We start from the raw sequence: 22,805 nt of genomic DNA, 5'->3' as shown, positions 1-22,805 counted from the left end.
AGTGCATAAAGTTTTAAAAATTCCTTCAAAATAATTCATACATGCAACAAAAAAGTTAAAAAACTGATATGCAAAGTTAAAAAGAACCATTATTACGTTCTAATCTTTAATCAATTCATACAAAGCCTACTTCCCATTCCAAATAGGAATCCTGCCCCAAATCTCACTTAAAATGAAGGCAAACTTCTGACTACCTCTTAAATATCTTATGTAAAAATGCATAGGATTTTAATGTGTCTCAGATTGTGTTTACTCTAAGATTTTAGAAGTCTAAACACAAAATTTATTTTTAATTCATACAATTCTTTAACGATTTACTTATGTATTTTATATATATGAGTGCTCTCCTTGCAAGTATGCTTGCATGACAGAAGACAGCGTTAGATCCCATTAAAAATGGTTGCTGGGAATTGAGTTCAGGACATTTGGGAAAGCAGTCAGTAATCTTTAACTATTGAGTCATCTCTCCAGCCCCTCAATTTATGCACTTCTTATATAAAACTTCCATTCCAGGCTAAGAATAATTTTACATATTATCTGTAGTACACTTATGACGAGATGGCGATAGTTAGAAAAGATGTAGGACTTTCTATGTATGTCTTTATTCAACAAAGATGTTGGATTTGGAGTGATATGAATTTTCAGATTAGGAGTGTTCAAACTGTACTACCAGGAAAAAATTGACACCTTATTAATAAACTCAAAATCCAATACAAGTTATTTCAAACAACAATATATTTGACTAACCTTTTTTATTTCCAATGGGCATATTAGTGTTTAATAAAGATGCAAAAGAACTCTGTTTAGATAGTTGGGCCTTAGCGGCAAGTGCATTATTCCACAAAGCTTTAATTAACATGGATGCCAAGTACAGTGTCTAAAAGAGAAAGATTAAGGTTAGAGCCTCTGGGGCAGGGCAGACATATAAGAAATTTAAAAATTCTAAATGAATTTAAATAGTACATAAACTATAACTTACGCTATTTGAACAATTATGCGAAATTCTAACATTCAAGAAACAAAACATATGAATTTATTCTCAATGTATTACCTGTTCAGTATGAACACTTGGCTCAAGAGCTGAGACCAGATTAAGTAAATGTCTAAGTGGCACAGGATCCAGATTCTTGATGAGTGAAGGGAATAAGTCATGAATATATCGACTACAGTGTTTGAGCTATAAAATAAGAAACAAAAGTTTAACAAGTTCCCCCAAGGAAATTTATTGATATGAAAAAGCTAGGTTGTACCACTGTGCTGTATTCCCAGTCCAGCTTGACTCCTCTATAATCCTCTATTGCATTTAAGCGTTGGAATATGATAAATGATGCTTTTCTTGTTATTTTTAAAAAAATTAGAAAAAACTAGGTTGTAAAATCGACAAAAACTTTATATACTGGTAAAATACTGATTTATAGTGTAAATGGCACTATTTTAAAAAATTGAAAACAAAATTTAACTGATTTATCTTAGCCAAACAAACTACAAGCTAATTTCTAGTCAGAAAAGGGAAGCAAATAAAAGCTTTCAGAATTCTAGTAATGAGAATTCCAATATCATTAATATAAAAAAAATTTAACGGGCTTTGGGAAATAGATCAGTGATGAAGTATTAGAGTGCGAAACCTTGGTATGATCACCAATGCTAAAAATAATGGCAATATGGGTGGAGAGATGGCTCAGGTGTAAGAGCACTGGCTGCTCTCACAGAGGTCATGAGTTCAATTCCCAGCAAACACTTGGTGGTTCACAACCATCTATAATGAGATCTTCCGACATGCAGACATGCCTGAAGACAGAACACTGTATACATAATAAACCAATCTTTAAAAAAAAATGACTATACTGTAGGCAATTAAAACCAAGAATAGCCGGGTGGTGATGGAGCATGTAATCCTATAACACATAAAAAGACAGAAAGCCTATAAGGAAAAACAAAAGAAAGGAAAAAAAGAGAAGAGAAAAAAGGAAGGAGGGAGGGAGGGAGGGGCTGACTGATGGACCAGACTCTAGTATTCCATGACAACAAAGAAACAGAAGGTAGATAGATCCCCTTACAATGAAGAGAGTAGCAGGGCATTAGGAAACAGGACAACATAGCACTTGAGACAGAAGAGTAAGGTGAGTCGTGGCGAATGCTGAGTTTAAGGTCAACTTAGGCTACAGGAAATACTGCCTCACAAGGAAAAGAAAAAAAAAGAGGGGGGAAGAAGAAAGAAAAAGAAAAGAAAGAGGAAAAGATAACAAATGTTTCAGAAGGATTACCATCTTCAGACAAACTGGAAAAGAATTTTCAACCCTGTACATTGCAAAAACCTTTCAAAGGCCCAAGGGTAGTACACATCCTTAAACCCAACACTTTGAAAACCAAAGGGAGGTGAATCTATCATTCTGAGGCCAGACTGATCTACACAGCAATAAAAAGAGCCTGTTTGTCTCTCATCTCACTCACACACATACACACAAACACACAAAGAGAGACAGACAGACAGAAACAGAGATATGGGGACAAAAAGAACACTTTAAGACAAATAAGAAGATAAGAGTACATGGCATAGAAGACCAGCAAGATGGATCAGCAGCTAAATATACCTGAGTTCAATCCCTATACCTTATACCTATATGGCTTAAGGAAAGAACTGATTTCTGCAATTTGTTCTCTGACTTCCACATTATCTAAAAGGGGTTAAAAGAAATCCTTCAAGAAAAGAATGACTAAACAAAAGATCATGAATAGAACAATTTAAAAAACAAAGTTAAAAAAAAAACCACCTAAAGCTGAAAAGTCCAATAATTGAAATGGAAATATACACCACAGGGGTTTAAACCTAGGTGTGAGCTGTAAGAAATATCAGAGAGGCTGGAGAGATGTCTCAATGGGTTAAGAGCACTTGCAACCCTTGCCAAACCCAGTCAATAAAGCACACAAACACATGAGACCATGATTCACATACTGAGCATTCATGTAAAAAACTAGGCATGGTCGTGCACCTATAATCCTATAACACATAAAAAGACAGAATAATTCCAGGGATTGCTGGTCAAGCTAGTCTAGCTAAGTGACCTCCAGGTTAAACGAAAAAACATTCATCTAAAAAATAAAAAAACAAAACAAAAGAAAAGCCACAGGTAGAGCATGAGTAAGGAATATACCTAATGTGGACCTAAGGCCTTCAAATGCACATACTTGTGCATAACTACAGAAAGAAAAACATGTATATACTCGAATATGTGACAGAATTAAGAGAAAATCAAATAATGACTGAATGAATCCCAAATAACTTGTCCCCAAAGCAAATAATTGAAAAACCAAGGCAAAAAGACTACTGCACCCCCCCCCGAAATTGATTAGCACACATTAGTAACCTCCATACAAAAGAAGTCAAAAGTATTAAAAAGTATGGGCTGAGAAATGGCTCTGTGGTTAAGATCACTGGCTGCTCTTCAGAGAACCTGGGTTTGGATTCAAGCAGCCACATGGTGGCTCAGAACCTTCTTTAAATCCTATTCCTGGGAATCAGACACTTCCATCTGGCCACTGCAAGTACTAGGCATGCAAGTGGTACACATACACACATTCAGGTAAAACATCCACACACATAAAAATTGCTACTGTCTAAGGAGGCAACTCACCTTTGAGAATTCCATACTCATGGTTCTCAAGTATATCTTACTTTCTAATTACCACTTTTCTTTCTCTTAAACCTAGGCTTAGAATTTACATTAACTGAAATAATAAACTCCAAATCTACTTAAAACACAGAAACAGAGCATGTTCAAAGAAGGTAAGGAGCACAACACTTCTCCAAAATCTGCCACTACCAAGTTTCCTCATGAACATTCAAGCAAAAATATTCAATAAACAATGACAAGCCGAATCCAAGATCACATCAGAAATATCATCCACCACAACCAAGTAGGCTTCATCCCAGAGAGGCAGGGATGGTTCAACATATGAAAATCTGTCCATGTAATCCACCATATAAACAAACTAAAAGAAAAAAGGTCACATGATCATCTCATTAGGTGCTGAAAAAGGGTCTTTGAAAAAAGACACTATCCCTTCATGATAAAATTCTTGGATATATCAGGTATACCTAAACACAATAAAAGCAATATACAGCAAGTCAACATCAAACTAAATGGAGAGCCTAAGTCATTCCACTAAAATCAGGATCAAGACAAGTTTGTCTACTCTCTCCATATCTATTCAATATAGTATTTGAGGTTCTGGCTAGAGCAGTAAGACAACAAAAGGAGATCAGGGGATAAAAATTAAAAAGAAAAAAGCCAAACTTTCACTATTTACAGATGATATGATAGTATACTTCAGTGACCCCAAAAATTCTGCCAGGCAACTCCTACAGATGATAAATACCTTAATAATGTGGCAGGATAAAAAATTAACTCAAAAAAATAAAAAACCACCAAAAACACAACCTGTAGCCCTCCTATATACAGCTGATAAACAGACTGAGAAAAAAAAAAAATCAAACAAATATCACCCTTCATAACAGTCACAAACATTAAAATATCTTGGGGTAACTCTAACCAAATAAGCAAAAGACCTGTATGACAAGAAAATTAAGTCTTTGAAGAAAGAAATTGAAAGATCAGAAAATGGAAAGATCTCCTATTCTTATTCTCCTGGAAAGGTAGAATTGACACAGTAAAAATGACAATCTTACCAAAAGCAATCTACAGATTCAGTGACATCCCCATCAAAATCCCAGCACAATTAATAAACCTTGAAAGAACAATATTAAATTTCATATGAAAAAAAAATCCAGGATAGCCAAAACAGCCCTGTACAATAAAGGAACATCTGGCAGCATCACCAATCCCTGATGTTAAACTCTATTATAAGAGTTACAGTAATGAAAACAGCTTGGTATTGGCACAAAAATAGACAGGTGGACCAACAGAATCCAAGAGTCTGATATTAACCCAAACACCTATGAACAACTGATTTTTTTTTTTTTACAAAGAAGCCAAAAGTATAAAATAAAAAAAAAAGAAAACATCTTCAACAAATGGTGCTGGTATAACTGGATGTCAACATGTAGAAGAACGCAAATAGATATCTGTATCTATCCCCATGAACAAAACTCCAAATGGATCAAAGACCTCAACATAAATCCACACTGAACCTCATAGAAGAGAAAGTGGAAGTACCCTTGAACACATTGGCACAGGATACCACTTCCTAAAAAGCATACCAGTGACATACACACTGAGAGCAACAATTAATAAACGCGACTTTCTGAAACCGAGAAGTTTCTGTAAAGCAAAGGACACGGCCAGCAAGACAAAACAGCAGCCTACAGAATAGGAAAAGATTTCACGGGGGCTGGAGAGATGGCTCAGAGGTTAGGAGCATTATTTGCTCTTCCAAAGGTTCTGAGTTCAATTCCCAGCAACCATATGGTGGCTCACAGCCATCTGTAATGGGGTCTGGTGCCCTCTTCTGGCGTGCAGGCATAAACACAGAATACTGTATGCATAATAAATAAACATAAAAAAAAAGATTTCACCAATCCGACATCTGACAGAGGGCTGATTTCCAAAATAAGCAAAGAATTCAAGAAACTAGACATCAAAATGCCAAATAATCCAATTTAAAAATGAGGTACTGATCTAAACAGAGAATTCTCAACAGAAGAATCTCAACTGGCCAACAAGACGCTTAAGGAAATGCTCAACAACTTTAGCCATCAGAGAAATGCAAATCAAAACAATTCTGACATACCATCTTACACTGATCAGAATGAATAAGATTGAGTGTCCAAATTTGTGGCACAAGAGTGTCCAAATTTAAATTTCCTATTATTATTATTATTATTATTATTATTACTACTACTACTACTATGCTGAAGGTGGAAGAATCATTTTAATTATTAGCCACATTTTTCTGAAGTTCATTTTCTACTAATGGACTTCAAAACATTTTTCTGTAAATTGCTTTTCTTCTAATTATTCAGGAAAACTTCTGATTATGATACGGTTTTCCTTGATGCTTGAGAGAATCAAGCATCTCAAGTTCCAAATGTAAGTTTTGTGCTTGTGTATTAATTCATTAATCACTAAATAGACAGTTTAGTGCAAACAATGAGTCAGGTACTCTGCAGATTTTCAGCTCAGAACTAAATTGAACATAATGCTTATTATTATGCAATTGATAGTCTAGGGGATGATGCAAACATATAAACCCCTAAACTTAGCTCTTAGTTGGGGTACTGTAAAAAATGAATGTAAAAGAAATAGGAGGGAGCAATAAATTGTTCTTTCATGAGAAAAAAAGAAAAGAATGACTAAGATTGAAAACACTGATGACAGCTCATGCTGGAGAGAATGCAATCTTGTACAGCACCTTTGGTAAACAGCACAGCATTTCTCAGAAAACTGAGAATCAATCTACCTTAAGACCTAGTAATACCACTTTTGGGCTTATACCCAAAGGATACACACTCATACTACAAGAATATTTGCTCAACTATGTTTACAGCAGCATTATTTGTAATAACCAGAACCTGGAAACCAAGATGCCCCTCCACAGAAGAATTCATAAATAAAATGTGGTACATTTACACAATGGAGTACTATTCAGCAGTAAAAAAACAATGACATCTTGAAATTTGCAGGCAAATGGATAGAACTATAAACAAATATCTTGAGTGAGAAAAAGCAGATCCAGAAAGACAAACATGGTATGTACTTACTCATAAGTAAGTGGATATCAGACATAAAGCAAAGGGATAACCAGTCCACAATCCCAGAGAAGCTAGAACCCTCATCCACAAACAGATGAAAGCAGATGAAGAGATCCACAACTAACCACTGCACCAAGCTCCTGGAGTCCAGTGAAAGAGAGAGAGGAGCAAGAAATTATGAACAAAGGTGTCAAGACCATGGTGGGGAAACCCACAGAATCAGCTGACCCACGCTATTGGAATCTCACTGACTCCAGACAGACAACTGGAGAACCTTCAAAGGACTGAACTAGGCCTTATGAAGGCAAGTGACAATGGTGTGACCTGGACAGTATAGTGGGACCAGGATCTAACCCTAAAATATGAACTGACTTTGTGGAGCCCATTCTCTATGGAGAGATACCTTACTCAACCTAGGCACTAGGCACCAGGGTGGGGTAAGGGATGGTCCTGCCTCAAGGAGGTGATGGGACGCAATTAGTTGTCTTCCCAGTCTTCCCAGAGGAGGCTTATCGTCTCTGAGATCAGATGGGGGGAGGGGATGAGGAACTGGTATTGGTATATAACAAACAAACAAAGAAGAAAATAAATAAATGTAAAAACAGAGACACAGGCTAGAGCTTGAGAGATGGCTTAATGGTTAGGAGCACTAGATGCTCTTCAAAGGACCAGTGTTTAATTCCCAGCACCCACATGACAGCTCACAACTGCCTATAACTTCAGTTTCAGGAATCAAAACCTTCTTTGACTTCCATAGGTACTAGATGCACACAATGAAGACAGAACACGCAAGCAAAACCATGGATGTAAAATTTTGGTTTTATGGTTTTGTTGTTGTTGTTCTTTCCCAATACAGGGTTTCTCTTTGTAGCTTTGGAGCCTGCCCTGGAACTCACTCTGTAGACCAGGCTGGTCTCAAACTCACTGAGATCTGCCTGCCTCTGCCTCCTAAATGCTGAAATAAAAGGTGTAAGACAACACTGGCAGGCTAAAATTTAAAATTAAAAAGGGGGAAGGGGGCTGGAAAGACGAGATGGTTCATTCCTTAAGAGCATTGGCCATTCTTCCAGAGGACCTAGGTTCAATTACTAGCACCCACATGGCAGCTCACAACTACCTGTAACTACCTCCAGGGAAATCTATGCATTCGCAAAGACATGCATGCAGGGAAAAAAAAAATAACAAAAAAAAATGCACATAAAATGAAAACAAATAAATCATTAAAAAAATATAAGACAGAGACAAACAAATTAGATGAAAAGACAGGAGACATCTATTCGTGTCTCCAAGAAACATACCTTACCGTCACAGAAAAAAGCTATTTTAGGATGAAAGAATGAAAAAAGAGGTATTCCAAAGCAAATACAACCAGGAAAGGTAAGGATTTATATTACAGTACCTGACACAATAGACTTTAACCCTAACTGATAAAAAAAGACAAAGAAGGTTACTTCATCTAGGTATGGTGGCAGAAGAAGGCAGATCTCTAAGTTTTGAAGGCATCCTGGTCTACACAGTCAGTTCCAGGGCAGACAAGTCTATATATAAAAAGAAAAAGCTGTTAAATAGCTGGGTAGTGGTGGTGCATACCTTTAGTCCTGGGACTTGGGGAGACAAAGGCAGGCAGATTTCAGTGAGTTCAAGACCAGCTGGTCTACAAAGAGAGTTACAGAACAGCAAGAACTGTTATACAGAGAAATCCCATCTTGACAAAAACAAAAACAAACAAACAAACAAACAAAAAGATGCTGTTAAACATATAAAACATAATGTAGAAATTTTCGACTTGTGAGTCAGGATTCCTTTGGGGATCAAAACAACCCTTTCACAGGAGTCACCTAAGACCATTAAAAAACAGGTTATTTCTCTACTACAATTGATAACAGTAACAAAATTAGTTATAAAGTAGCAACAAAAATAATTTATGGTTGGAGTCACCATAACATGAGAAACTATATTCAAGGGTCAAAGCATAAGAGGTTGAGAACCACTACTCTAAGGAGCAAAAGGGACTAGGTAAGAATGTGAATGTGGAAGAAAAAGACCAGACTATAGACCATGAAGTTAGCAATCCCAGCTATGTATCATGACTATACAAACAAAGAAGTAAGGCAGTCTAAAGTACTAAGTTTACAAAACCACCAAAAGTAAATGTCACTGAGGGAAGGATGAGTTACTGTACAAATGAATCTGGGAGAAATACATAAAATGAATGATAGAAAAAAAATGAATATATGAATCCTTAAACCAAGATAAATTTTAGTTGAATCTAAGATGAGAATATAAAATACTAACAAAAAATACACAGGAAGAATATAAAGGGTAATTTAATTATTTTATAATCTAAGAAAAATAAAAGTATTTTATGACACAAATGACACAGGCTAGAAAAACAATCACATACTTTAAAATGAATGCCATCACTGTGCATGTGTAAATAAATAAAATGTATACATAGTGTCTAGATATATGACTCAAAGGTTAAGAGCACTGCTCTTCCACAAGACCCAAGATCCATTTCCAGCACACATGTCAGATAGCTCACAACCTCCTATAACTGTACTTCCAGGAAATCCAACGACTGGCCAACTCGAACACCAGCAATCATGTGGCACATTACCCACACACAACCCCCACACACATATACATAACTAAAATAATAAAAATGGATTACTTTAAAAGGAAAAATTAAGTGAAAATCATTTTATTAAAAACTTGTTCAGGCCAGGCGGTGGTGGTGCACGCCTTTAATCCCAGCACTCGGGAGGCAGAGGCAGGCGGATCTCTGTGAGTTCGAGGCCAGCCTGGTCTACAAGAGCTAGTTCCGGGATAGGCACCAAAGCTACAGAGAAACCCTGCCTCGGAGAAAAAAAAAAAAAAAAAAAAAAAACTTGTTCAGATACATGAGAGGCACTGGGTTTGAATATGAACACCACAGATACACACACAATCCAAAAAAAAAAAAAAAGATCAAAGGGCCACTAAGATGACTCAGTGGGTAAAGATATCTGCCTCCAAGCCTATCTGAGTTTGATTCCCAACACTAAGATGGCAGAAAGAATCAACTCCCACAAATTGTCCAGATTTCACATGGATGCCATGGCATATGAGCCCCACCGCAAATAAATAAATGTTTAAAAAAAGAATAAACAAATAAAGCAATCAATAAACAACAAATAATATAAGCAGATATTCCCAGAAAAGATATAAAAAGTATCTCAATCCCATTCATAATACAATAAATGCAAAATAAAATACTAATCTCTCTTTTCACTCACCAAATTAGCAAAAGAAAGAGTAAGAATCAAGTTTAATGACAGTAAATAAGGGAAGCTGAGAAAAAAGTGGCACTTCCCTATAAATAATCACAAGAAAAGCACACTCTGTTTTAACATATTAATTCTACTTCAGTAGGAATTAATCCTACATAAAAGTTTTGCATGAGTAAGTAATAACGATCAGATACTACAACAGTATCCTTTATAATAGAATGTCCAGAAGAAAATATGCCCATGAATGGATTTTTTAAAATTATTTCACATCTAAATGATGACACCACAGTCTTAAACAAAAGTATTAAGCAAGCTAGAGACGACTCCCTGATCAAGATCACACAGTACTCTTGCAGAATACCTGTGTTGGGTTCACCACCAACACAGAAGCTCAAAACTGCATCACAACTGGTTCCAGGAGATCTGACATAGGAATTTTGTTTTATTGTTTTTTCCCCCACACAAATGGTGCGCATATAGAAGCTCACACATATGTATAAATTACGTCTAAATCTTTTGAAAGCTATATAATCATAGATTAGATTAGATGGACAGACGGCTGGGTTTAAACTGTTAGTTCATGCCTATAATCCCAACACTCAGGAAGATAAATTCCAGGGTAGCCTAATCTACATAGCACCATGTTTTCAGAATATGAAACTAACCAAAATAAATAATAAAACACAAGTCTGTGGGAATACAATATTTATGAAAACAAAAGAGAAAAAAAAAATATATATATATATATATATACTGAGCTATGTATATGTTTGACTTATTACAAGGGACTAAAAAAACTGCTTCAGAGACTAAGGTGCAAGAAAAATGATAAATACTTCTGGTATTCATGAGGATTCCAGGGCCAGTATCATGAGCCACTGGTATTTGGTGCTCTCTCTCTCTTTTTAAAAATGTACATGTGGATTTCTATTTCGTGTGTAAATGCTTTCAGGCATTTGCGAGTCACTTGACATGAGCTTGGGAACCAACACTTAAGTCCTCTAACTTATCCTCTAAGTTTTCTTATCCTCTAAGCCATCTCTCCAGTCATATTATACTTTCATGTTTTAGATTTTTGAATTTTTCAGATGGATACAGGGCTACTCAAAAAGTTAAAGAAAAAAAAATAGCACAACATCCAGGCATGCTGGCAAAGCGTTTAATCCCAGCACTCAGCAGAAGTCAGTGGATGGGCCGTCTAGATCTACATAGTGAGAGCCTGATTCTAAGAAGGAAGGCAAGGAGGCAAGGAGGCTGGCTGCCACAGAAAAGAAACATGTAACAATCGTAATATCATGTTATAAGTGTCGATTTTATAAATAACAGGAAAATGTCTTTATTAAAACTGAGTAGTTTCTGTAAGTTTAGTGATTCTAACAGCCTGCCTTCTATCAGTAACATAATAACACATGGACTCAACCCAAACCTTAGAGGTCCCTATCATATCTTCCTCATGTCTTCGTTATCTTTCATAACAGTAGCGTTTAGAACATTTAAAAAAGCATTAATTAAATATGAAGTATTAGTATCACCTGTGCTGCAGCCCAAATGCAGTCAATATGCTGAGTACTCAGTCGTCCTTCTGCTGCCAAGAAATTCAAAATCACTTGGCACTGCTTAATAATCTAAAAAAGGAAAACTTGGTGTAGTTATTTTTATTTAAAGTGCCTTTATATAATAGATAACCAATATAACTGTCCACAAACCTCAATATGTAAATTTGGTCCAAATATATGTTCCACTACATTGTTGCTAATAAGCCAGTCAGCAAGTTCTTTTGCAATAGACCTAGGATCAAATGATTGAAAAAATAATTTTTAAAGCAATTTTCTCATGTCAAAAAAGACACAAAAGAAAACCTAGATTTGCTTCCATACAATACAAAGAATTATAAAAAATTGTTCACAATACTACAAAGCATAACTAAAATAAGTATACCCTGAATTTACAAACAATTAACAACTGAAAAGTTAAGGTAACAACACCAGCTACCAAGTCCTTAGACTTTGCTCCCAGACATTAATTTCCACAATAGGCACTGGAGCATTTGGGGAAAATTTTGCAATACCACTTCTATGATGAATTAAGCAAAGTAGGAAGTAGTTACCTAAGAGTTGAAAACATAAAGAATTATACCCAAGAACAAATTGCATGTCTCCTTCCTAATACTAATGAAGCTTCAAAATGAATGAAGTTATGTACAGAAGAAAATCACAAAAACAATACTTATATATTTTAATTATCTCTGGGTAGTTCTACTCAAGATATGATCTGTAAGATTTAATTTGGATAATTACTATATGAAATCCACCAAAATAAAATAAAACCTCAACCACAGCACTTAGGGGTAAAAGGCCACCACATTCTTTAGTAATCAATTCTGGGACATCTAGAGCTACACAGTGACACTTATCTCAAGGAAAGCAAAAGAAAAGCAACATGTTTGTTTAGGGCCAAGGTGGGTCATTTTTAGAATGACCATTTACCTTAAGTTTTAAGGACTAGTAGGTAAGATATTGTATAAACAGCATGAAAAAAAATAGAGCAAACAAAGAGTGAATACTGTTGGAGACTAAATTGAGTATTTTTTAAAACTTTAAGATATACATATTACACAAACAAAATTCACCTGTTCTGAATGAAATGCTTACAACACATTTTAACAAATATTTCCATCCCTTCAGAAAAATCTTATTTGCTATCTCCCATTTGCAATAAGTCAGTCCTTGTTCTCATTTCCAGTTTTATTAGTCTATTTTCTGTCAACATAATTTATCAATTCATAAGGATTTCAAGTAAATGGAATTGTATGATATTTATATGTTATTTTTCATTGGGTCTTGGGGAAAGCAGGCAGATATGTTCTAAGGATTGAGCCTATGGGCTTTGTGCATGCCATACTCAAAGCTTGTACACCTACACTGTGCTGTGCTGTATTTGTAATCAGGTAGGTAGATGTGGAAACTAGAGGCGTATGCTGCGTGTCTTCCTTAACTACTCTCTATCTTATATACTGAACCAAGAGCTCACCAATTCAATTAGTCTAGCTATCCAGCTTGTTCCAGCGATGTTTTTGCCTTCCAAGCCTTGGGATTCTAGCAAGGTCCATTTTGCACTCTATGTGGATTGGAAATCCAAATTACATTCTTGACTTTACATGGCCAGTAATAAACCCACAGAGCCAGCTTCTAAGATCTACATTTTTTGTTTCAGTTTTATTTCTGTTGTAATATACCAAACTTTACCTATTTATATTGTTATTTATATTCATAATAGGTATTGAACACAGGACTTCATTCATGTGAGGAAAGGCCTCTATCACAGAACTTTTCTTTTATTCTGCTGAATAGTACTGTTTCATTATATAGATTAATTATACATAAATTAAATATATAAATTATTTATAAATATATAAAAATTATATATAAAATATTAACAATAATTTTATTTATGAGTATGTGGGTATATCTGTATAGATAAACTATACAGACCGGCCTGGTATCTAAGGAGGACAGAACAGAGTGTTGGATCTCTCAAGCTGGAGTTACAAGTGGTGTTGAGTCACCCAATATGGGTTCTAGGAACCAAACAGATCCTCAAGAAAAGCAGTAAGTGCGCTGGGTGGTGGTGCACGCCTTTAATCCCAGCACTTGGGAGGCAGAAGCAGGCAGATCTCTGCGAGTTCGAGGCCACCACAGGTTTCGAGAAACCCTGTCTCGAAAAACCACAAAAAAAAAAAAAAAAGCAGTAAATGCTCTTAATTGTTGAGCCCTCTCTCCAGAAACAAGAATCCAAACTTTTTATACATTTACTAGGTTTACTCACATGGTAGTATGTGGTTTTCTTTATGTTTTGGTTTGGCATGGTTTTTCAAGACGGGGTTTCTCTGTGTACCTTTGGAGTCTGTCCTGGAACTCGCTCTGTAGATCAGGCTGACCTTGAATCACAGGGACCTGCCTGCCTCTGCACCCCAAGTGTTGGGATTAAAGGCGTGCGCCACCACCACCTGACTAGTAGTGTGTATTTTTTATTTCCTAATAGTATTACACCATTCAAATACACTAGTGTTTATCCAATTATTATATTTATCTATTTTGTACTTGTACTAATACACCATTCTTTTTATTGTTAAATACCATTACATTGTGCAATGTTGTATCATTCTGTTTCTCCACTTACTTTTGATGGGTATCAGTGTATTTTCTACTTTTCAGTTGCTAGTTACATTCGTGTGCAGGTATTTGGACTGTATGTTCTTATTTTTCATAATAGACACTAAGTACTAAGATTGAAAACCCTTATACTCAATTACTACATTTTTTTTATTTTTTTTAAATATTTATTTATTATATATACAATATTCTGTGTATTCTGAAGGCCAGAAGAGGGCGCCAGACCTCTTTACAGATGGTTGTGAGCCACCATGTGGTTGCTGGGAATTGAACTCAGGACCTTTGGAAGAGTGGGCAATGCTCTTAACCACTGAGCCATCTCTCCAGCCCCCTACATTTTTTTATTATAGCTGTTACACTGACCAATTATTATTTCACTGTGGTTTTAATAAGTCTTGCACACACACACACACACACCCCTGCTTATTTTTTTTGAGTCACTCTTGCTCTATAGCAGAGTTTTGTTTCACATTTGTTAGAAAACTGAGAATCATCTTAAACTCCTGATCCTGCTTTCTCTACCTACTAAATGTAAGAATTACAGGTGTTTACTACCACACCCAGCTCTGCTTCATGTAGTTGAGCTTCTTGTCAGGTTAATATATGTGTGCGCAGATCTGTAGAGGCCAAAAGAGTGTTGACTCCCTGGAGTTTAAGTGTTTGAAAGCCACCAAACAAGGGTACTAGGAACTGAACTCAGATCCTCTGGAAGCAAGAAGTCTTAATGACTAGGTCTCTCAGAAACTAATGTATGTTGTTATTTAAAAGAACTTTATATTCATACGTGTGTGTGTGTGTGTGTGAATATATGCACGTGCAGATATACACAGTACTGCTCATAGAGGCCAGGAGAAAATGAGATCCTTAGAGTTGCAGTTCTGAGTCAATTGACCTGAGTCCTCTGGAAAAGCAGCTACTGTTCTTAACCACTAAGCATCTCGCCAACACTGAAATATATATTTTTTATTCAAACTGAAGCCACAAGATAAAGATTTCCAATAATTTCTTCAAATCAAATAAAAACACAACTATATTTGCTATAAAACCAGAAACAACATGGTATACTTCAGCCAGGCATAATGGCATACAACTTTAATGGAGGCATTCAGGAGTCCGAAGCAGACAGATCTGAAGCCAACCTTGCCTACACAGTGAATTCCGTAACAGCCAAAGCAAGTCTTTAAAAAAAAAAGTATAACTCTATATCAACTAATGATCCCACTTACGTTTCTGTGTCTGATACCAATGATTCATTATTGCACACATCGTTGAAAGTATGAAGCTGATTCTAAGATTAAAGAAAAGAAGTTAAGGGTTTTTTTTAAACATGAAAGCTGTTGGCAAATGGCAAGAAACACAATAAACTTGTTACACAGATCACAACTGATAAGACTGCAATAATAAAATGTAATACATAAAACCACGAGTACATTATTTTATCATGTTAATACTAAAATTCTTTGCAAAAAAAATATGCTTTATTTCATTAAGCACATTCAAGAAAATAAAGCTGAGTAAGGAAAAAGAGGTAAACACAATCTAGGGAGAAAATCATACGTCATTAGGCTTCCTAGTAAAATTTACTTGTCGTTTATCTGGGAAAATGTCAAGAAGCATTTTGCTATTTATAAAACCCAACACCTAAGTCATATTAGATCACTTTAGATTTTCAGTGTGCTAGCATTACAAAAAATAAGAAATAGAAGCAAAAGCTACCGAGAACCAGAATAAACTAAGAAAGTCAACTATTTGTCTTCAGCAAATAATTCATGTAACACACAAAGTGTTTGTTCACCTATTCCCACTTCGAGATACTCCAACATCTAGATTTTAATTTCATTCTCCCACATTTTAAACAGTACTTAATAATGTACAAAACAACTGCTGTTAGTCAAATGGGACTTCCATTAAGATTATCATTAACTCTGGATAATCACTGTTAATTATTTTTCTATCTTAAAATACTGTCTAAGTGCAGATTTTTTTTAACAAGGGCATGTTTGTATCCACCCCTTAAATTCAAGTACACAGTAAGCACAAACAGGATCAAATTCATGATAGCATGTTTCTTACAAACAACAATAAAATAAAAACTTGGCAGTACACTCCAAGAAGTGCAAAAGAATCAGTAGTTCAAAATCAGCCATGGCTACGTGGTGAATTTAAGGTTTATCTGAGGCCACATAATATAACATAGTCTTATAAAACAAGAAAGGAAGGGAAGGTGGGAGAAGGAAGGAGAGACAGAGAGAGAAAGCAAAGAAGGGAGGGGGGAGGGGGGAGAGAGAGCGAGAGAGCGAGAGAGAGCGAGAGAGAGAGAGAGAGAGAGAGAAAGCAAAGGGGGGGGAGAGAGAGAAATGGCTCAGTAGTGCTTATCATGGCAAGCATGAGACACTTAGTTTGCATCCTCAGAATAAAAAAGCTGAGTATAACAGCATATGCTTATCATCACAGTGCTGAAAAGAAGTGGCCAAGCAGTCTAGTCAAATATATATGCTTCAGGTTTAATAAGAGAACCTGTTTCAGAGAGAGAGAGATAGCAACTAAGGAAATCATGAATATCAACCTCAAAGTTCCACACACATGAACACATACACTATACACATATGTGTGTGGTGTAGTGGTAATTATCTGTAATCCAGGGTGAAGCAGATAGCTAACGCTTGAGTGCAGAAATTCAACAGAAACAAAATATATCGTGTAGCAATAATGAGACTCTGAAACCAAACAGATCTAAAATATAAATCAAAGTTTCAGTCTTATTTTTAAGGATTTATTTTTATTTTATTTTATGTGTATGAGTGTTTTGCCTACATACATACAAAAATACCATCCGAAAAAGGCATCAAATTTCATGGAACTGCAGTTGCAAAAGGCTGTCAGCCTACATATGGGTGATGGGAACCAAACCCAGGTCTTCTGGAAGGGCAGCAAACACTCTTAACCACTGAGCCATCTCTCTAACTCTCACTCATCTTATTTTTACAAATGAAAAAAAATGGTGAAGGCAATATAAAATATTCTGTGTAAAACAGCATTAAGCGGAACATAAAGGCCTTCACTGGTATTGTTTGTCTAGCAAGCAAACAAAACAGCCATCAAAAACAAAGGAAACATTGCTTACTGTTATCTGACTCAATCCAGCCAACCTCATGGTCAAAGTTGGTGACATAAAGTACTTAAATGCAAGATCAAGGCTTTCTTTATCAAAGCATAGTGTTGTATCCAATGGTTCTTTCACTGTACTCCACATTAAGTCAGCCATGTTACGAGCTGCACTCTGTCGTAACTCCTGATCAGAGAGCTTGCATAAATATCTAAATGAGTCAAAAACAGAAAATACACAAAACTCACTAAATAATTCTAAAAACCCCATTAGAAATTCATCAACATTTCTTTGCTCCAAATCTCCATTTTATATATTACAATATATAAATATTCTTAATTTAAAATTTCCTCTTATGTTTTAATTGTTTATACATTTATTTATTTTGTGTGTAGGCATGTGGGGTGTCACAATATGGATGTGGAAGTCAGAACAACTTATGGGAGTTGGTTCTACTACTACCTACATGGGTCCTGTGGATAGAACTAAATCACCTACCTAGGTACAATTTAAACTATTTCTAATTAACAATTTTTTTAAAAAAAGTGAACTGTAACAATGTGTCATTGCTGGGAGTTCAATCTGAACTGATTATTGCAAAAATCCAGGTCATTTATCCTAGTGGTCTGTTCCTCCATAATGCTGTATCATCCTCTAACATCCCCACTCTAGAGATTATCAGATGACTTCAAAGAAATAGCAAACTTCCTTCTGGGACACAGGGAAACCTTTGTCATGGTATACATACAAATCACTGTGGGTTTTTTTTTTTTTTTTACTTTTTTTCTAAAAACCAATAAAGGAGTGATTTAAAAAATTTTTCTCAGGCCCTGATTTACATCTCTGAGTGCTAATTCTCTGTTATCCATCCTTTCAACACCTCAGGATCTGTAAAAATGCCACATATGCCACATATTCCTCTCAGTGCTAGATATAAAAGTGCCTGAAATGTGACTCCAGTACTCCTCCCACCAAAAAGTGTTTTTTTACCCTACTGAGTCTGAACTTTTGACAGATAATTTGCTTTGGCAAAGAAAGAAAATGGAGAGGCATTCAGCTTGTCCTCTGCTATTACAAATACTTCCACCACTAAGAGACACAATTTAGTACTTCATGAGAAGCCAACTGACAGAGAGTCAACTGTCAAACAGAAATGAATACCCATTTGCCAACACAAACTAGGCCGGTAATCACAGAATAAGTAAGGTTAGCCTCAACTACAGTTTCAGTCAAGCAAGTCCAAATCAGTTGAAATATCTATCCTACCAACAATGAGAAATAATAGATGCCCATTACTTTAAAACACTAAGTGGAAGGGGGGTTCTTTGCTTACATAGCAAAAGCAACTGATATAAGGCTTCAATGTAAGACTCATCTATATTTTCTTTCTTTGTTCTCTCTTTAAGTGACCTCATATGTTCTACTAGTTTCTAACTACTGTTTTCATGATGATAATTTGATGGGATTGTTGTTCATGTTTTGCTGGTGTGTATGTCTGTGGTATGTTATATGTGATTTGTGTACATGTGTATGGAGAGCAGAGGTAAACAGGGGATACCTTCTTCAATTGCTCTCCATCACTTTTATTTATTGTTTTTATTTTATTATTTATCTTATTTCTATTTTTATATAGTAACTTTATTGTTTTATTATTTAAATATATATTTATTTTTTTGCCTGCATGGATATCTGAATACCACTTGTATGCTTAGTGCTTGAAAAGGTCAGAAGAGCCGGGCGATGGTGGCGCACGCCTTTAATCCCAGCACTCGGGAGGCAGAGGCAGGCGGATCTCTGTGAGTTCGAGACCAGCCTGGTATAAAGAGCTAGTTCCAGGACAGGCTCCAAAGCCACAGCGAAACCCTGTCTCGAAAAACCAAAAAAAAAAAAAAAGAAAAAAGGTCAGAAGAAATAATCATCTATTTCCCTAGAACTGAAATTACACACAGTTATGGGAATTAAATTCAACACCCTGAATGGCTGGCTGGCCAAGAAAACTTTGGACTCTCCTGTTTCTACTTCTTTTTTATATCTGAACAGTGCATCTGAATTAAGTCTGCATGCTTATGCAGCAAGCACTGTACCCACAAAACAAATACCCCAGTCCTTATGCTGAAAACTAAATGATTTTCTTCGGAACCGGATGGAAGTTCATTTCAATTTGCCAACACCACATTAATGTTTCACAAGGAACACAAAGTTTCACCTATGTTTTCTCTGACTTTTGCATCACTGTTAATGATAACCACAGCTAAAGGGAAACTAAGAAGGTATGAGTATTGGTCTCATCTGCAATGTTACCATTTTTCTTTTTCTTTAAATTTTCTAAAATTAGACTTACTCATTTTATGTGTGTTTTGCCTGTATGTATGTATACATACCACGGACATGCTTGGTGCCCACAGAGGGCAGAAGAAGGAATGGAACCCCTAGAACTAAAATTGATGATCAGTAGACTGCTGTAAACCATCATCTGGGTGCTAGAAATTGAACTCAGGTGCTCTGCAAGAGCAGCTAGTGCTCATAATCACTGAGGTATCTCCAGCCCCTGTAATGTTACCTTTTTCTTTACAGCCCCATAATTACTAGTCTTAGTGATTCTATTTTCACTTAATGTGGAGGCCCAAAAAGGCCTATTTCCAAATTGACCAAAGGTCATAGAGTTTGGGACTTGTTTCCAGTTCCTTCAGGTGTTATTGTGCTTAAACCCCAGACAAAGGTCCCACCTAGTTGTAAATCAGAGTTCTATTCTCTCAAGGTTATTGTCAACAGACTTACTCATGTCAACAAGTATGGCTAATTGTCAGACTTCTGCTCCTGGAATAGAGAAGTAGTTTGTTCCTACCTCAAACAAAACTCCAAGGATTCAACTAAGTTAGAATTCCCTTTTGTGGAAATAACTTGGGATTCCACCCAAGGAGTGGTTTGCCAACAGAGTGTTTGATCTAGGGTGTGAGAGTGACTTGGCGACTTGCTTTGTTCTAGCTACAGAATGTTTAACTATGAATGTAGCCTGAGACTTTCAATTGGTATGTTCATTTCCTTGTATCATGTTTATGCAGTTTATTGTCTTACTCCTACCTTTTGGGGTCAGGAATATTTTAAGCAGTTGAAATCAAGTACTCACTGAAAATTCCCCTCTTGATACTATCCTATATGTTCCTCTGTTTTATTATTTTCATTCGTGCTTTCCTATTCTTTTCTATATTTCTAACCCCCACGCCTTTACCCTGGCAGGAGGTATTTTTGTCAAGGCTGGTCTCCGACAACTTAATATGCCTATTTCCAATCTAGCCATCAATAATGTTGGTATAGCTAATGTAATTTCTACTACGACATGGCATGAACTTTTAATTGGTCCCTTGGCTTCTAATAAAGTCTTATAGTATTTAAAACATGAACTTTACTAAAATCCAAACTGGTCTTTTAAAAATATTAAGATTCATCTACTTAAAAATTTCAACAGAGCCAGGTGGTAGTGATGCAGGCCTTTAATCCCAGCAGGTGGATCTCTGTGATTTCAAGGCCAGCCTGGTCTACAGTGCTAGTTCCAGAACAACTAGAGCCACATTGAGAAATCCTGTCTTAAAAAAATAAAAAATAAAAAACTTCAATAGAGTCACCATTGCTAAAACTAAACCCAAGCACTCACAGAAGCCTACAAAGATCTGAATAATCTGCCCTTGCTGAGCACTCCAACGTGTACCATAACAACACTATCCCTGACAAAAGGCTCACACCACTCCACTTCCACTTCATCATACTCTATGTCTCTATGCATGCTAGAACACTTGCCCTGACACCACATGAGTAGCTGGTTCACAGCCGTTCTCCATCATAAGGCTTTACTTACAAGGAACCCAACACATCTAAGCAATCTTGATACTCTGACATTCTGCAACACCTCTAACAGTATTAGGAAAAATAAAAAACACTCAAAACTTGAATAAATGAATGAGGGAAAACTGCAAAGAACTCCTATTTGAATCCAAGAAAATAAATTAATACTCTCACACTTCATATCTAAGCTATACAATACATCATCTTAGGTTTTCTTTTTAGGTGAACAATAAAAAAAATTAAATTTACTTCCTCCTCAAAAAGACCTTTCTCGTTCCTTTAACTTTTATATGTATTCATGTGTACCAGAGTGTATGTACAGAGGTTGGGCTGAAGGTATCATTTTTACGGTAAGGTTCTCATTTGCTGCAACTTCATCAAGTAAACTAAAACAGGATTAGTGAGCCTCCAGGACCAGTCTCCAATTCCCACCTCCCCGTAACATGTGTCACGCCTGGGTGTTCAGTCTTTAGGTGTACTCAGGCCCTCACATTTGTGTACATGCTTTTTCAACAAAGCCATCTCCTCAGGACTCAACCAAACCGGGCATGTAAAATTATAGTCTACCCTCTCATACTCTTATTTCTTCCCTGATAATTATCTTGTTAATAGTTGTGATTTCTTATGAATTGTGTATATCCAGTTACTTTTTAAATAAGGTGTTCCTTAACAAAGTACTTAAAATTACTTATTGACTAATAAAGTCAGTAAAACCATACTAAGTCTTTACTTAACTCTTCCTAAACTCATGCAAAAAACAAGGTTAAAGAATTTTTTTAAATGTATATATCAACATAAACTCATACACATGCATAAAAATTACTATATACTGATCTATAAACTGAAATCGTCCCTAGAATATATCTACAAGGGTCTTTCAAAAGCAACAGAATTGTTATGAATTGTTTAATTATGTTATAAATTTAATTAATAAATGAGAGAAGAAATTTTACGAACTTACCTGATAACATACGTTCTAAATGGTATAATATGTTGCATGACAGCAGGGATATGGAGCCATATCCTAATCTATAAGTAAATGTAAACCAAACAATGTATAAGTAAGATGTGAAAAATGTTAGTGCCTTCCACTTAATTTAAAACAAGAGCAATTAATATTTGGCTGCCCCTTAAACCCTACCTTTCATTTATACATTCTGAATAGAATAAGCTAGAAAAAAGCTATTTCATCAATTAATCTAATTGATATGCAATAATATAAAGTTAACTTGAAAATAAATACTAAAACCACGCTTTTCCATCTCTTTGTGCCAGCAAATATATATATATATATACACACACACACACATATATATACACACATGAACAAACTATGCATGTGAAGTACGAGCTGAAAAGACAGCTCATTGTCTCTCTCCTCTCTTTTTCTTAAAAACACAAACTATAATTTTAAAAACCTTAGATTTGCTTATTTTATTCTAAGTCTGTGAATATTTAGCTTATCAGTACCTCTGTGCTTCAGGTGCATCCTAGATCTGGAGTTTGTATGACTGAGAATTGTTTTGTGGATGCTGGGAAGCAACCCCAGGTGCGCTGCATAAACAAGAAGTGTACTTAACCACTAAGGCATCTCCACAAACCAAAAAAAATTTTTTTTTTTTGTTTTTTTTTTTTGGTTTTTCGAGACAGGGTTTCTCTGTGGCTTTGGAGCCTGTCCTGGAACTAGCTCTTGTAGACCAGGCTGG

The 22,805-nt window shown here is 35.8% G+C and overlaps 1 protein-coding gene across 1 annotated transcript in view; it reads right to left on the bottom strand.

Annotated features, from left to right (window-relative positions):
• The window catches only part of Usp34 (ubiquitin specific peptidase 34), a 180,481-nt gene that overhangs the window by 116,336 nt on the left and 41,340 nt on the right, over positions 1 to 22,805 (bottom strand). The window contains exons 6-12 of the mRNA XM_013353501.1: positions 22,061 to 22,128; positions 17,278 to 17,470; positions 15,380 to 15,441; positions 11,688 to 11,769; positions 11,514 to 11,606; positions 1,052 to 1,177; positions 748 to 877 (exon numbers count right to left, since the gene is read on the bottom strand). Of these exons, the coding sequence (XP_013208955.1) occupies positions 748 to 877; positions 1,052 to 1,177; positions 11,514 to 11,606; positions 11,688 to 11,769; positions 15,380 to 15,441; positions 17,278 to 17,470; positions 22,061 to 22,128 (754 nt within the window). The remainder of the gene's footprint in view (positions 1 to 747; positions 878 to 1,051; positions 1,178 to 11,513; positions 11,607 to 11,687; positions 11,770 to 15,379; positions 15,442 to 17,277; positions 17,471 to 22,060; positions 22,129 to 22,805) is intronic.

The sequence above is a fragment of the Microtus ochrogaster genome, unplaced genomic scaffold, assembly GCF_000317375.1.
Source record: "Microtus ochrogaster isolate Prairie Vole_2 unplaced genomic scaffold, MicOch1.0 UNK9, whole genome shotgun sequence".
NCBI lineage: Eukaryota > Metazoa > Chordata > Mammalia > Rodentia > Cricetidae > Microtus > Microtus ochrogaster.
Note: the sequence above shows the minus strand (reverse complement) of the source record. Positions and strands in the feature narration are given on the sequence as shown.